Source organism: Strongylocentrotus purpuratus, unplaced genomic scaffold (assembly GCF_000002235.5).
Source record: "Strongylocentrotus purpuratus isolate Spur 01 unplaced genomic scaffold, Spur_5.0 spur5_scaffold_12, whole genome shotgun sequence".
NCBI classification, from domain to species: Eukaryota; Metazoa; Echinodermata; class Echinoidea; order Camarodonta; family Strongylocentrotidae; genus Strongylocentrotus; species Strongylocentrotus purpuratus.
In genome coordinates, this window is record NW_022145597.1 from 10,399,732 (window position 1) to 10,414,673 (window position 14,942).

General features: G+C 38.6%; 1 protein-coding gene across 1 annotated transcript; it reads right to left on the reverse strand.

Annotated features, from left to right (window-relative positions):
• Window positions 1-4,362: 4,362 nt before the first annotated feature.
• On the reverse strand, window positions 4,363-14,249 carry LOC105440956. The gene is made up of 10 exons (XM_030982610.1): window positions 14,068-14,249; window positions 13,333-13,546; window positions 11,924-12,000; window positions 10,520-10,735; window positions 10,005-10,096; window positions 7,805-7,935; window positions 6,170-7,265; window positions 5,630-5,808; window positions 5,169-5,259; window positions 4,363-4,659 (listed from the first exon to the last, which is right to left on the reverse strand). Exons 1-10 carry the CDS (start codon window positions 14,243-14,245, stop codon window positions 4,363-4,365), a joined length of 2,571 nt encoding a protein of 856 aa, XP_030838470.1. The 5' UTR covers window positions 14,246-14,249.
• Between the last annotated feature and the right edge of the window lie 693 nt (window positions 14,250-14,942).

Consider the following 14,942-nt stretch of genomic DNA (forward strand, 5'->3'; position numbering starts at 1 on the left):
CATGCCTCCGTAGGGAATCCAACTCCGAACCATAAGACAGGACCACGACGCCTCCGATCTTGTGATTTGATTATGACAAATTTAATAAGATGCTTGCGTAGAAAAAACAGATGTAATTGTATCTGATCGAACGGAATACATGAACCATTTAAACATGTAGACATTACAAAATTCAAAGGCTAAGAAAATTTGATAATTTGGAAAAATACAATTTGGAATATTTTAGGCCTACATGGACTTGTATACCTGTAATGTTTGACAGATTTGTTGACTGATCCTAACTTTTCAAAAAGAAATAAAACTGTACTTACAACTTGTTTACTTTTGTTATAGAATTGAAGCATCTTTGTTTTCATCTCTAGATTAAAGATGAATGGATACGACGTCCAGGAGAATTTCTGCAACAGCTACAACCGTCAAGAAAAAAGTACATGAGCGTTTTTCTTGTGCATAGTAACACGAGAGTGAACATAACAAATTTATGCTTACACGGTAAAAAGCTCAAAGTGTGGGAAGATTGGTTTTCAATGGGAACTTGGCAAACAATGAAAATACATTCATTAACATTTCAAATTCGATAACATAAGCTGCAGTTCGTTAAAACGAAAATAAAATGACAAATAAAGGCACTAATATTGAGACACTCTGTTAGTTTAATCATGAAAAACATTTTTCAATTTATAAAAAGACTACTTATTAATTTGAAAGTGTGTTACAAAATTGCATATGACATTTAGAAAATGGTAGCAACATATTTTACTATTTAAATGTTATAACTGCATAATTAGAACATGTATTATTTCACGACTGTTTGAAATTAGTTGTTTAGTTCATTAGAATCAGTAATTAATATAAAAAAAAGATTGTTAAAAGTATTGATTTTTTTATTTTGTTATGTATTTATAATTTGTAAACTGAATTGTATGAGTCTCCGGACTTTTTATTCAGTATGTTTTTATTTACAATAAACCAGAATTGAATTGAATTGAATTGAATCGTCATTTATATTTATTTACTGCTGCTATATTAATAAAATATTTAGATGAAATGCCAATAAGGTTTAATCAATAAATATAAATACACATAGAAATATAAATGTATCATGACCACTTCGAGATCTTTCTATTATCCTTGCTATCATATGAGAGTCTTCACTCTTGACAGTTCTATAGTGGTATCAACTGTAATTTACAAGGGTGCTTCGATGTGATACATGACGCTTTTTCATTTATTTCCAGAGGTTCTGTAATCCGAAAGTTCATTTATTTTCCCCTGTTCGATACTTACAACAATTCACCAATCCCCTCCACTAAAATGAACGGTCTGACCCGTATCACTTACTCGAGGTGGATGTTCCCAGACTTTTTCTAAATTTTGGATGTAGAACGTCTGAATGGAAAGGATGTCATGCTGGAGATTAATCTAATATAGAAAACATATAACAGATAAAGATTATGCATATATTCGTGCTGGATGAAATAAATATATCGATACATACGCAAGAGTATTGATAAGACATATAACAATACTACTCTGTATCAGGGGTTACGGAGCGAGTTCCAAATTAGGGGGGGGGGGGGGGGGGGAGGGGGAGGCATCGGGCACCAGCAAAAAAGGGCACCTACAAAGGGAAATCTCAATACGAAAATAAATATTTTTTTGTCATCGGTATATTGCTTAAATAATACAAAGTTTTGGTATGGGGTTATGAATATGGTTCAAATTAACATATTGTAAGCATATGCAATTTACAATATTCAATGATCGTTGTCGCGTTTGAAATCGAGACTAAAGTGATGACATTGTAAATATTAAACTCTTTATGTTGTAAAACACCCTCTGAAGACTGATATTACTTTAGCTTTAAAACAATGCCCCTCGGCAATCACCCCCTCCCCCTTAAAACTACCCCGGGAGAATCAACCCCGAGGACAATTACCCCCGAGGACATTTCCCCCGAGGATAATTACCCCCGAGGACAACTACCCCCGAGGAAAATTACCCCCCCCCCCCCCCCTCCGAGGAAAACTACCCCCGAGGACAATAACCGGTAATTGTCCTCGGGGGTAGTTGTCCTCGAGGGGTAATTCTCCGCGGGTAGTTTTCCTTGAGGTAGTTGTCCTGGGGGAGGGGGGGGGGTAGTTGTCTTCGCGGAATAATTCTCTGGGGGGTAATTTTCCGGGAGGTAATTGCCCTGGGCGGGGAGGGATAGTTTTCAGGGGGTAATTTTCCGGAGGGTGATTTCCCGAGGGGGTAGTTGTCCTAGAACACTGTAAAAATATGTTTCTTCACTACAATCGACCGATTTGCTATTCACGTTTGGAAATTATATTTCAGAAGTGCATATCCTGAGATTTTCATGGTCGCAGCTAGCATAAAATGGCCTCAGGCGCGATTTGAAATATTTGAAATTTACCGGGAGCGCCGGTAAATTTGTTGATTATTCAATTTCTCAAAACCACAAGTGTTTTAGGGGCTTAATTTTCTAGTGCTTTTCTATTACATCCACAAAGTTGTAAAGTATTACTATCTATCCAACAATTTCACAAAACTTTGCCTTACTTTTGAGTATCATACTTTGCAGTTGGGTGTGATGGTCTGAATACCCATTTGCAAGCGAGGAAAAAAGTTAAGATTCGTGAGGTCGCAGTTCGAAAAATCACATCTTTTAAAAAAGAACAAACCCAATCTTGATTGGGTTATAAGTACAGTCTCCTAACGGAAGAATGAAAAGACCTTTGATAAGTAGCATAATCATACCATAAATGCGAGCGAGCGTAGCGAGCTAGCTGTGGGGGAAATCGATCTGTATCGCTTTAAACTAGGGTCACGTTAAACGATGAGAGGAAAAGGTGCGCTTCATATGGAAAGGGATAAGACTCTTATTTGAAAAGAAGGAAGCACGTGTCGTGTACTTAACGAGCTTTTTTTTTAATAGGGGTAGTTATTAAAAGGGAAATGCGCACTTATTAGAAAGAAAACGGCACTAGTTGTCAAAGTAAAAGGGGCATCTCTCAGATTTTATTAGGGCAATTATCAGAGGCGAAGGGGGCATTTATCGGAAGTAAAAAAGGCACTTCTCGTACCTGAAAAGGGGTACTTAAAGATAACGGACAATGGACACTTATTGCAAAGGAAAATGGGAACTTGTGGAAGGAAAAAGGGCACGAGTTTAAAAATCGCGAATCCATTACTTCTTTCTTTCAAGATCGGACCTTGTCTGAGGAATATGAGGAGAGGGTGATGGGAGTATTTAGACCCCAGCCTTACCACCTGTGAGATCTTAATTTCCAAAAGCAAATTAGAGTAGGATTAAACTTGTATGTCACGCCAAATATGTGAGTGTGTCTGTGTCCGTGTGGGTGTTGGGTGTATGAATTGGTGGGTCTGGATGTGTTCAGAGATGGATGTGTGTTGGCGTGGACCTGTATGCAAGTGTTTATAATTGTTTGTATCCCAGTGCTTTATTTTGATTCTTTAATTTTGCTTGATTTTTATTTCATTTTTTGCTGCGTACATCAGCCAAACGACCTTTAAGAGTACCAACTCTGTATGCGTGCCTGCAAGCGAGGTTAGGACCTTCCGATAATTATACTAACAGTGACCCAACATTTGCTCCTTCGATAATTGTTCAGGGTTTTATCTCGTAAGAGGTAAAGGGTTGGGTTTAGGGCTGCATATCGGCGTTATAGAGGGTTTATGATTAGCATTGCTGTTAGATATAGTGTAGGGTCGAGGGTTGAAGTTCGGAATTCGGTTAGTGTAGGAAATTAACTCATAGCAATTGTCGCAGGAGCAAGTTTCGTACCACTGTAAAAACCCATATAACTGGTTCAAATAGTAGTAACTTTCTCACCTCATTCAAGTAGCTGAGAACTGTCAGGTTGCTCCGAAAGTTGTCCAGTTCCTTCTCCAGTAGTCCTCGGTGTTTGAATAGGGTTGTGAGGGACAGTCGGTAAGCCGTAACTGTACGCTGAAATGACATCGGTTCGAACTTCCACCAACGAGCTACAAAGTGGCAAATGGACATAGAATACAGATTAAATATGTTGCATTGCTTTGTATTTGCTAAACATCCCATGCACAAAATGTCTTCAATGGTAATTATCAATCAGAAACAACTTCGAAAAACCCTACTTGGACAACAACGAATACCTCAAAGTGGACATAGTGCTATTTATCATTAGGGGCAGTACGTACGAAAAGCAAATATGAAACTCTATCGAGTTCAATTTGTAAAATCTTGCTTTTGATATTCATATTTTACATGTTTTTTGCAAGTTCGAACGAATTTGATAAATGATTAATCATTTATGAATTTTTAAGATAATAAGCCCATAGCATTAAGAAAATTAAATAAATTTACAAAAGCTTGACTTTGCATTCTTTTCCCCGATATCGTTTGCTCGGTTTTCTCGAAGTTGTTTCTGACTGTTTACCAGGTGTTGCTGAATTGGCCTTGTTTTCTCCGGCCTTCGATGCAGAGTAAAGGAGCCCCATCAACCTGTCTGCAGCGGCAAGGGCACGGCGCCCCCAGGGGCGGTGAGGGTTACTGAAGACAGGACATTCCATCAAAACAAAGATGAACCGAAGAGCTTCGACGTGGAGTATTGACTGAGGTACGATGTTACACAGATCAACAGAGATCACATCGGAGAGCTGTGGAAATGAAATTATTTGTAGAATTTAATTACTGGTAAAGATATGGCATAATTGTGTCCAAAAGATGACATAACTGATGTTTTGAAATTTGTAGCATGGCGTATAGTAACGTTGTATTGTAATTGTTAATTTGTTGTTACCTTTGGTAGCGTTTTCAAAAGTTCCATTTGATCTTTACAGCAAATTAAAACATTTTTTCCGGACAAGAAAATCAAATAATTAAAAGTAATTAACACAAAACAAAAGTTTTAGGAATCGTGGTGTTTCATTTACTTCCTCTGTTGAGTTTACCCAAAACAGTTTATCCGTATCTCTTCCTAGGAAACGTGTGTTTTCTTGATAAATACATATTTTTTCGTTCGATAAATAAATTCTGTTCTCATCAAAAATAGAGAAAAATGGAAAATATGATTAGCTTGTAGTTCGATAACAATTTATATGGTTACAAATTATATAAATATAATGATGAATTATTAGGTAAAGTGTAAAAATATCATCAGGTTTACCTTTTTTAGGAGTTTTTCGTTCTTGCTTATCACTTCGTAAGCCCTTCTTGCTGCTTTTAGATCAACATTAAGACCATTGACTTCGTTTGGTCTGAATATATAGAGTAGAAATATTAAAATGCGAAGTCAAATATTTTCAAGAAATCAATTTAACAGAGATTTCAATACCGTTTATTGTCGCCTATATAGAAATAATGTTCGGATTGTCGCCCATTATACGAGGTAGGGCAAAATTTTTAGGCTAGTGATTTTGCTTTTGGTTGATTTAAAAAAATTAAGTTCGAGCGTAGTAAATTAAAGATACAAATCCATTCGGAACATGTATAATCAAAAGGTAAGCTACGCTGTGGCGGTTGGGAGGGAACCCAATCCACCCATCATAAAGCAATACTGATAAATAAAGATACTAAAACGAGATGTGTGCCTGTGAAATGATGTTACTTCTAAAATATCATCATTACCCTGTTTGGCGAAAGGATGCATTTAGGCAAGCAGGAGATGAGAACACCATGCTTGCATATTGGAATAAGGCGTCCTCTTCAGTGATGTCTCCTCCCACGTCACTTAAACTCTGCAGCAGTTCGGCAGATAGTGTATCGATCTCCTTTCCAGGGTTAATTGTAATTTGAACATCTTTCCTCTGTGGTTTAGAGAAAAGAAGAAGCTTGGAATGAATACCCGCTCATATTCAAAATGGTATAACAACTAAAAAGACATCATGACCAGCAAATTAGATTATTATTGAATAATTCATGTCAGGTAAAATGTATTATCTTTGGACAAAATGTAATTTTAAACAACTAGCCCAAAATGTATTATTGAAATTATGAAATAATATTTTTCTATTTGAGAAAAAAAAATCAATTCGTAAATCATATTTAGGACGCCTTAAACATGACCAAATAATTTCAAGGTTGTCTTCCTCCTTTTTGGGTTGTCAGGAAACAGGAGCTACAACAACAACAACAAAAGCCACCACATACAACTTGAAGTACACATACCATCGGTTCGTCCTGCTCTATGATAAAGATTTTTTCCTGTCCAGCGCACAGTCGGCGCCAGGTTCTTGGTGGCCTTTGATTGTTCTCCTGACCAACATCAGCTTCGCCAGATACATCTTCCAACGTTTCTCTCGCAGGGCAGGCATGGTCGTTGGTGACCGAAATTGCATCCAATGTAGCAGAAAGATCAGTGATGCCGTCCTCAAAAGGAACCGGGTGTTCAATATGTAATGCGGGCTCATTCATCACAGAAACACCCTCTTCAGCAGTATCTGCGGTGCCTAGGGTCAAATAAACCGCAGGATGTGTTGCAGCATCAGATGAAAGTATCACAATCCTCTCTTCTGAGCAAGTGTTGGACTTAGAGATATTACTTCCCGACTGTCGGGAGTGAAGTTCAGTTGCTGTTCTATCCATGTCCGTAGTTGCTCCCTCGTTGTCCTTTGTTGATTGTCTGTATTCGTCGAAAGACTTACTATGGGGCTCAGGTGACGTTTCAACTGAATATGTATGGTTCCTTGACATGTCCTCTTGCTCATCAATGTGCGAACATCTAACTCCCGGATCATCATGAAAAGCATCACAGGAAATACTGATATAATCCTCATCGCAAGTCACAAAGGAATCATCATCACTGTATGCGTCATCAATGCTGCTACTGCAGTCGAAAAAATCTTCATTGCAGTCTTCATAAAATCCACCAAATCCTCGATCGTTTATGGAATCATGCTCTGTGGTGTCTTGAGCTTCATTCGTACAACCATCTGAATCACCATGGTTGCTGTCTGTGACTGTTCTCTCCTGCTGCTCTGTCTCTCTGACCATTGTATTGGTGTCAGCGACATCGTCTCTGTGGGTTCCTTCTCCGAACTTTTCGATACGTTCGTAGTCCTCTACAGGCCTTGATGGTTCCCAAACCTTTGGGTCAAAGGCGTAACGACCGGGTGGCCAATCAGTGGACGATTCAGGTTCAAACACGTCAATCATCGAACTTCCTTCAAGGGGTTCAAGCTGTAAACCTCCACCCTCTTGGACCTTATCGTGATCAAGAACGAAGATGCCGTGGGTGACATCATCAACTGCATATGTACATCGACTGCAGTTAACGGTAAGATATAGAAGTCGAAGGTGTGTTGCGATATATACTTTTTGTCTTCAGTGGTGGATTAACACAAGAGTATCATTGAACTATTTCATCTCCTTTATGTTGACTCATTTTTAGTATATTTTGAAATAGTTTGGAAACTGAGGGTCTTCCTCCAAGAAAAAATACCACAAGATTACTACGATAGAATCCTGTGAAATCTTTGGTAAGCACAGAGACAAGGTTAATTGTTTGCTTACTTTAGTCGTTTAGTCAGCCACCGATTTCAATCAATGGAAGTCTCTAATGGTAGCTATTGTGGACAATAATGCAGAATCATTATTACAGTGTTTCATCTACTAGTTTTAAAAGTATCAACAGATTAAGAGGCCACCGACAATCAGTTTGCCATACAAAACGGGACTTTTATGCTAATTTTGTGGGGAAAAAATAAATTAATCAATACTTTGAAAAGCTATAGAAGAATATAACAACAACTAAACAAACGAACAAATCAATAAATAATAACAACAAAATACATGAATGCATACCTGGTTGATTGCAGGAAAGAGAACGTGCGGAATCGTTTGGGTCGTCCAGCTCTCAGTTCAGACTCGCCCCATTCATCAGACTCACACGAGCGCCTGTCTACACCCATACCATATACCAACAGCTGGCCATTCTACGGAAAAGAAATCACGAGATCTAAAAAAAATATATAGTCCAAGAGGACTAATCGCAAAACAGTACTTTATATATGATCTAAGAATTGAGAGATCTTGAACCTCTTTTCGTAAAAAATTTACAAAATTACTCTTAAGTGAAAACCACGAATCATAACCTTGTAACTATATAGTTGTATATAGTAACCAGTCTCATTTTAATATTATACACAAATCTTATTTATAAGATTGGAAAGCCATCATGTATTTTTCAATTAACTTTATTGTAGGCGTTAGATAACTAGAGTCAGACTCGACTAGCACATGTGCTATTTTTGACTCGATCACCACCATCGATCACAAAGTTATTGTAAATAGTCATATATTTTTTCACTCTTGAAGCAAAGTTTACTTTATATTTGTCATAATGCACATGTATATCGCTGTAGAACATGTATTTTTTAAAAATAAATCATGTTATATTGACATTGTAATTGTACATTTATCTTTTGTTTTAATGTTTTCAATGGTGGTGAATAAATAAATTCAATTCAATTCAATATATATATTTATTGGAAGACCTGAAATATCCTCACTAAAACTATATCAGGCATTTGAATGGTCAACATCTACGGGGGGTAGAGGCTGAAAATGATATTACATGAATATCAAGCCTTGATAGCAAACTATTTTGGAGAAAAAAAGGGAAATATGTAAAGTAGACGGGTGGCATTATTGAATGAAATCGGACAAAACATAAGAAAGTTGTGAATATCCAAATGTTGAAATCAGTGTATGTATGGGCTTTTCACAACTCCAATTTGTTCTTACACTGAAAATGATTGCTTCATTGTCAAAATCATTCAATAAATTGGGGTAAAAAGAATTATTCCACCACTATGACCAACAGTGTACATTGAGTAAAGCCTTTAAGGGAGAGATATTTAGGAGAAAACTTCAATTTACGATATTTTTGTACACGTCGAACGGTAGAGTTATTCGCATCAACGTAAAAATTCAGTGCCAATTCAAGATTTAAAAATCTCATATTACTAACATTCATAACTTGTTGTTGTTAGTATTGGTCCGCTTTATTTTAAACCTTCACCATTCTGTTAGACCTATTTTGCTGCTTTCATACAATTGAACTTATAGCAAGAGTTGGATTGCCCTTTTTTCTTTAATTCCACATAAATTTATATCCATGCGTCTCATTGTATTTATCATGGGATATATATACTATAGGCTGCAAGATTAGTTAAATGTTTTTAGTGCAAGATTAATCTGTACTGGTTTTTAAAGAAAACGATTGTCATGGAGGTAATCAACAACAGAAAGTTTTAATTTTGAAAATCCATTGTGTTGCATATATCCGTCCTTCCATCGATTGGTGCCTATTGTTTTGTACAAAATTGCACGTGTGTAAATCGTGCAGAGAAACGAAAATCAACCAAAGTGTTTAATTCAGGCTGGCACGGAGTCGAAAATAACTATAGAATGAGCGCCAAAGTTTGCAAGAGTACATTCACTGGTCGTTCTACCTGCCTCGGGATCGCTACATCGGCATTTTATCTTGTTAAGCTTCGACAGGGACCTATTATTTCAAGCTCATATTTTGATAATGAAATATTAGCATGGAATGATCTCACTTTACGAAGTAAACAAGTGTAAAGTATATGAGCAGTAAGAAGGATTATCTTTCATCTGCGACTGGTTCCACTTATATGAGGAGTAAATCAAAGAGTAACCAAAAATAGGTAGTTTTTCAAGTAAGTTGTGATCATTTGTATAAATGTACAATAATCATGACACTGCTGAAAAAATGTATACCAACAAATATAAATCACTACATGGAAAGCCTATCCCATTTATATGATAATGATAATGATCATGATAATAGTAATAATAGTTCGCGTCCTTCCAGATACCAATTGAACAACTGGGTGGGGAGAAGCAATGCAGATTAAATGCCTTGCTTAAGTGTGTAAGTTAGTGTCATACCGGGGATCGAACCCGTTACCTTCGAATCTCCAGTCCATTATTTAAATTACTAATCTACTACACCTCTATGAATTAAACGTGTTCCTACCTGTTGAAGGAAGCTTGTATGGTGCATTCCGCACGAGACAGCCTTGACATTGCCTTGTGATAAGGAACCCAACTTGACCGGTAGCTTCACATCTAAAGAAGATGGTTTAAAGATAAGACAGTGTGACTTAGGTAAATGGAAAGACACACATTATACCTCTTGGTATCAAGGGTGTATCCAAAGGTGGGGGGGGGGGTGTGGAGGGGTGGAGGATGGGTTACGTCAAAACCCTAATCCCGTTAAAAATATATATTAATAATGCGATACTTAACCGTGTTCTTATCCACCATGCAATGTGGTATCCAATGCCTTTACGTATTACCCGGTTCTCGCTTCATGCTTTCCAAAAAATATTGACCGTTACAAATTATTTTTACCTTCTTTCTTTAATACCACTTTCTTGTTCCTCGTTTGTTTTTTGTCTTTTTCATGTTCGTGTGTTACTTGCTTGCTTGAAGCCGTGTCTTGAAGTAATTCGGAACAAAGATGTAATATTAGAAATCACTGTCGCTTACCATCTAACTGCTGTAATCCCAACTGCCCATGCGTGTTACTGCCCCACACAAAGATTGATCCGGTAGTGGAAAGAGCAACGGAGTGAGCGCCGCCAGCGGCAATGTGCTGCAATGGGATTCCCCAAAGACCTTCGATTTCAAAGGGTTTCGCTTGCTCCTTGGTCTTCACACCTAGCTGACCATGAAGATTGCAACCCCATGAAAACAGCCGCCGATCTAGCAAAGAGGCAGTAAAAACAGTTCCATCTTTATAACACACACACTACACTCGCACACTCATACACAAAGTGTTAAATTACACTTTATATCAAGAAAAGGACGAATAGTTTGACCAACAAAAAAAATTCAACGCAAAGCGTAACATCCCCTCGCCGGGTACAAATGGCCTATAATTGTTGTTGTTGCATATTTCATGCCTTTGACTTTTTACGTACATGCTTAACTAAATTATTTACGTTATTGAATGAAAACCACATTTTCAGTTCGCATATATATAATTAGGTATTTTTTTCATTAAAAAAAAAATGTAATGAGCTATGACCTTTGGTCTTGTGGTGGATATATAGACCGACGTTTATACGTACTCGTCCTCTGGACGAGTTTGGTAGAGTTTTGCTTTGCAATAGTTCTCGAAAAGGTTCAACATGCAATGTTCATCTTACCCACTTTGTGTGACTATGTCCAGGGGCGCAGCTAAAGGGGGGTGTGTGTGTGGGGGGGGGGGGAGGGGGGGGGCTGTCAGGATATTGTCGGTAGCATTGCGCTGCCGTCGGGAAAATGAGAAAAGGGGGAGGGAAACAAAAACGAGAGAAAAAAAGGGAAAGAAGGAAAAAAACGAAAAAAACGAAAATAAAGGAATATTGAAAAGAAAGAAAAGGGGAAAAGAAAAAAGAAGAAAAAAAAGAGAAAAGGGAAACAAAAGAGACGGGGGATGAAAGAGCGAAGAAAGAGGGGAGGTATGGGTAAGAGCCTGAGAGAGGAGGGATGGGAGTAAAACAAAAAGGGGATTCTTGGGTGGTGTCGTCTAATCGACGGAGGGAGTAAGAAAGATACGCATAGATATGCTGCTGTGCCAGGTCAGCTGTGTCGGTATTCTTGATCGATCCTCGTGTACTATATTAATGCAGAAGTTTGAAGTCGGTGAGATGTATAATGGCGGTTGGCCGGGAAAACTTATCGAACTTTCACCTTCCCGAAATATCAGCAAAAGAAATCAGAGGTTTAAATTTTCGGGGAAACTAAATTCAGACAAGGATTAAGCAAGAACGCGGTACAACGAATCGTGTATCGACTTTCGGTTTATTTGACACATATGTATATTGTACGTTATTCGATGTTTTCGCATTATTTGCGTGTCAGCGGTTTTCCGAAGTTGTGTCTGACTGGAAAAGAAAAACTGATTACCTCTAGTGAGTGCAAGTGAATGGTCGTCTCCACACGCAATCTGGATGACGTCATAGTTTGAGAGTTCTTCGATCAATCTGAAAGCATGCATGTTGTTGAAATAATTAAAGGTAGGATATTTTAACCGCCATCGCTACCACTACTGTAATGTATTTTAAATTGCGCCATCTTTCGGTGGAGCATACATAGAGCGATTTCCGGTTCCTGTCGTGTAGTTGTGAGACATGGCTGTCGATTCGGGACATTGTGAGCAGCAGATGGCTGTATACGTCAATATGAAGCAGAGCCATCTATACACAGAGTTTGGCCCGCCCGGTACGAGTTGGACACAGTATGGCGACTACTTGCTTTGTTGGGCAAGCACAGAACAAAAGAATATACACCATGATGTGACTCAGTGAAACCAAATTGGCAAAACTCTGCATATAGATGGCTCTGATCTGAAATACTGTTAGTAGAATACTCTGACCTGAAGACCAATCTAAATTTAAACTTTGAAAATTGGTTGAATAAACAAAAATATGAAATATTACTTGACACAGATTTATCTGTAGATATCTAATCATCAAAGTTTGTCTACTTTTAAATGAAATGTAATTGACAAAATGAAAACTTCTAAAACTTCAAATTAAAACTTAAAGTACAATCAATCAATAAGTTGCGAGAGATGTATAGGCTGCCAAACTTATTTCCTGATTTATAAGTGAAATTTACTACAATCTCACAAGGGTACGGAGAAATCTAAATATTATAAAGAAGGTCAAAATCTGCTCTATATTATGTACATTTTGTTTTGATCTAGTACTAGTCAAGTATTCTTTAAACTAACTGACACAACTAATAATTGTTATGGGAGCCTATTGTTCTGTGCAAACTTGCACGTATGGTAAATGGGCAACCATGCAGAGAGGGGAAGAAAGCAACTATAGTCGCGAACCCAGAGGTCTTTTACATGGGTTGCAAAGGTGTCCAATCCCCCTGCCCCCTCCCCGGTCAATCCTACATTGGCTTACATGATAGACCTATATGCCAGGATCTAATTTCAATCACTATTTGAAATAAAAATTTCAGTGTATACCCAAAAAACATCAAACATGAAAAAGAAAATGTGCTCCAATTTGTAACCCCCCCCCCCTGGTGGCAATTGCATACTATAAAAGGCACCTGTTACATAATATTAATTGACTGATATAACTGGACTCTACTGGGAAACTTGTTTAGCATAATAGGCTGATCAGCCTCAAGGAAAATTTATTTTTAGACAATTAGGAGTAAATACACAAAGAAGGCTTATGTATGATAATTTACACACACTCTCTCTCTCTCTCTCTCTCCCCCTCTCTCTTTCTCTCTCTCTACCCCCCCCCCCACCCACCCTCCGGCCATTGAATCCTGGATCCAGCACTGACCTTGGTTTGAAGTCTTGCGTTGTCTGGCTCCGGTTATGATGTTTCTTTTTCTTTTTCTTTTTCCGAATACCAAGCTGCCCGATATTGTTCTTACTCCAGCTGTAGACCAGACCATTAGCCGACAGGGCAAGGAAGCGATGTCGACCACAGCACACGCTCACGATGTCAACGTCGGGTTCATCCTCCTCTTCGGATGTCGGGAAGATCACCTCGACTGGTAGGAGAGAAAGTTGACAGAAGGAATATTCAAATGCAATTATATACAGATTTAAGGCAAATTCCCTCCAAGCAAAAAACAAAGAAAGAACAACGGGGCAAAGGGGATGGCTATCAAAACAAAAGGATAAAAGGATCGCGTTCAATGTACGAAAATTATGAAAAGCACAAGAGTCAGGACTTTCGTGACCCTCCCCACCCCCCCCCCCCCCCCCAATGCTCATGATATTTAATTCTCTGTACTAATTCAGAATTCTTCTTGCCTGGGAATAAAGAAAAAATCTACACCACTTTTAAACTTGAGCCTGATATTGGGCCTATGCCATTATTATATGTATTATTAATTGATTCACAAGTGAGAATAGAACAGAGAAATCATCGCTCTTGACTTGATTTTTTGAGTGACTTTGTGATCTTGTTGATGCAACAATCTGAGAGAAAAAAATAAAAAATAAACCTATTGCCTCCGTGAACCTTTTACTCTTTGCATTAAGCATTCAGTATTCATCAATTTCTCACCATAATTCTCCGGTTGGCTAACACCTGTCGGGTCACAAGTGTAGACACGCCCATTGAAGGTTGTCATGACAACACACTCAGGGTTACCGCAGGCATCTTTGATCGGATAGCCTTCTAAAGATGTCCTCTTGAGCATCATGATAGCATCACCATCATCCGAATGATCAGATGAAGCCATTGTCTTGTTTCTAGGAGAGCAAAGTGGTACTATAATGTTATTAAACATTATGTTCTTTATTTGATTTTAATACCCCGTCTATGGTTTACCTACACGTTATGTGTGTGCACAGGTTGGTTATTGTGACATGCGATTTGAAAGAGATATTCGACGTAGTTTACAAGCAAAATTGTGCTCTCTACCCTCCCCTCACCCCTCCCCCTCCCCCCGTCCCCCCCCCCAAAATGCTCATTACCCCTCCCATCTTATTGGCCGCTCAGTATTTCTCACTAATTGCCCCCTCTCCCCCCCCCCCCCCCGACATCGTCGCCGGCTGGTTCCGCCCCTGATGCAGGCAAACTAAACACCAGGGGATGCAGGCAAACTAAACACCAGGGGGTGTTTCACAAAGATTCCAAGTCAAACTTAACTCTAAGTTGGACTTAAAAATTATAGGGAGCCATTTGTAGCCTTAAGCCCCTTTCACACCGGATCTGCGTAGAGTTGCGTAGTGTTGCGTACCGACTACGCCGAAGTTAAGCTGCGTACTCATGAATAAATTGATGCTTCGGCGTAGTCCCTGCGTAGGTTTTGCGTAGGCTTGCGTATAGTTACGTACCCTGTGCGTAGGCACCGCGTACCTACGGCGTAGGCAATTGGCGTAGGGTTACGTACGCTTGCGTAGGCCTGGCGTAGGGTTACGTACACTTGCGTAGGC

Excerpts from the sequence above, each read along its gene's own strand:
- LOC105440956 (XM_030982610.1), bottom strand. The coding sequence starts at position 14,245 with ATGGCTTCATCTGATCATTCGGATGATGGTGATGCTATCATGATGCTC. Across the intron at positions 13,547-14,067 it reads TAGCCAACCGGAGAATTATG|TCGAGGTGATCTTCCCGACA; the intron begins GTGAGAAATTGA and ends CTCTCCTACCAG. Across the intron at positions 7,266-7,804 it reads TCTTTCCTGCAATCAACCAG|TCGATGTACATATGCAGTTG; the intron begins GTATGCATTCAT and ends CGTTAACTGCAG.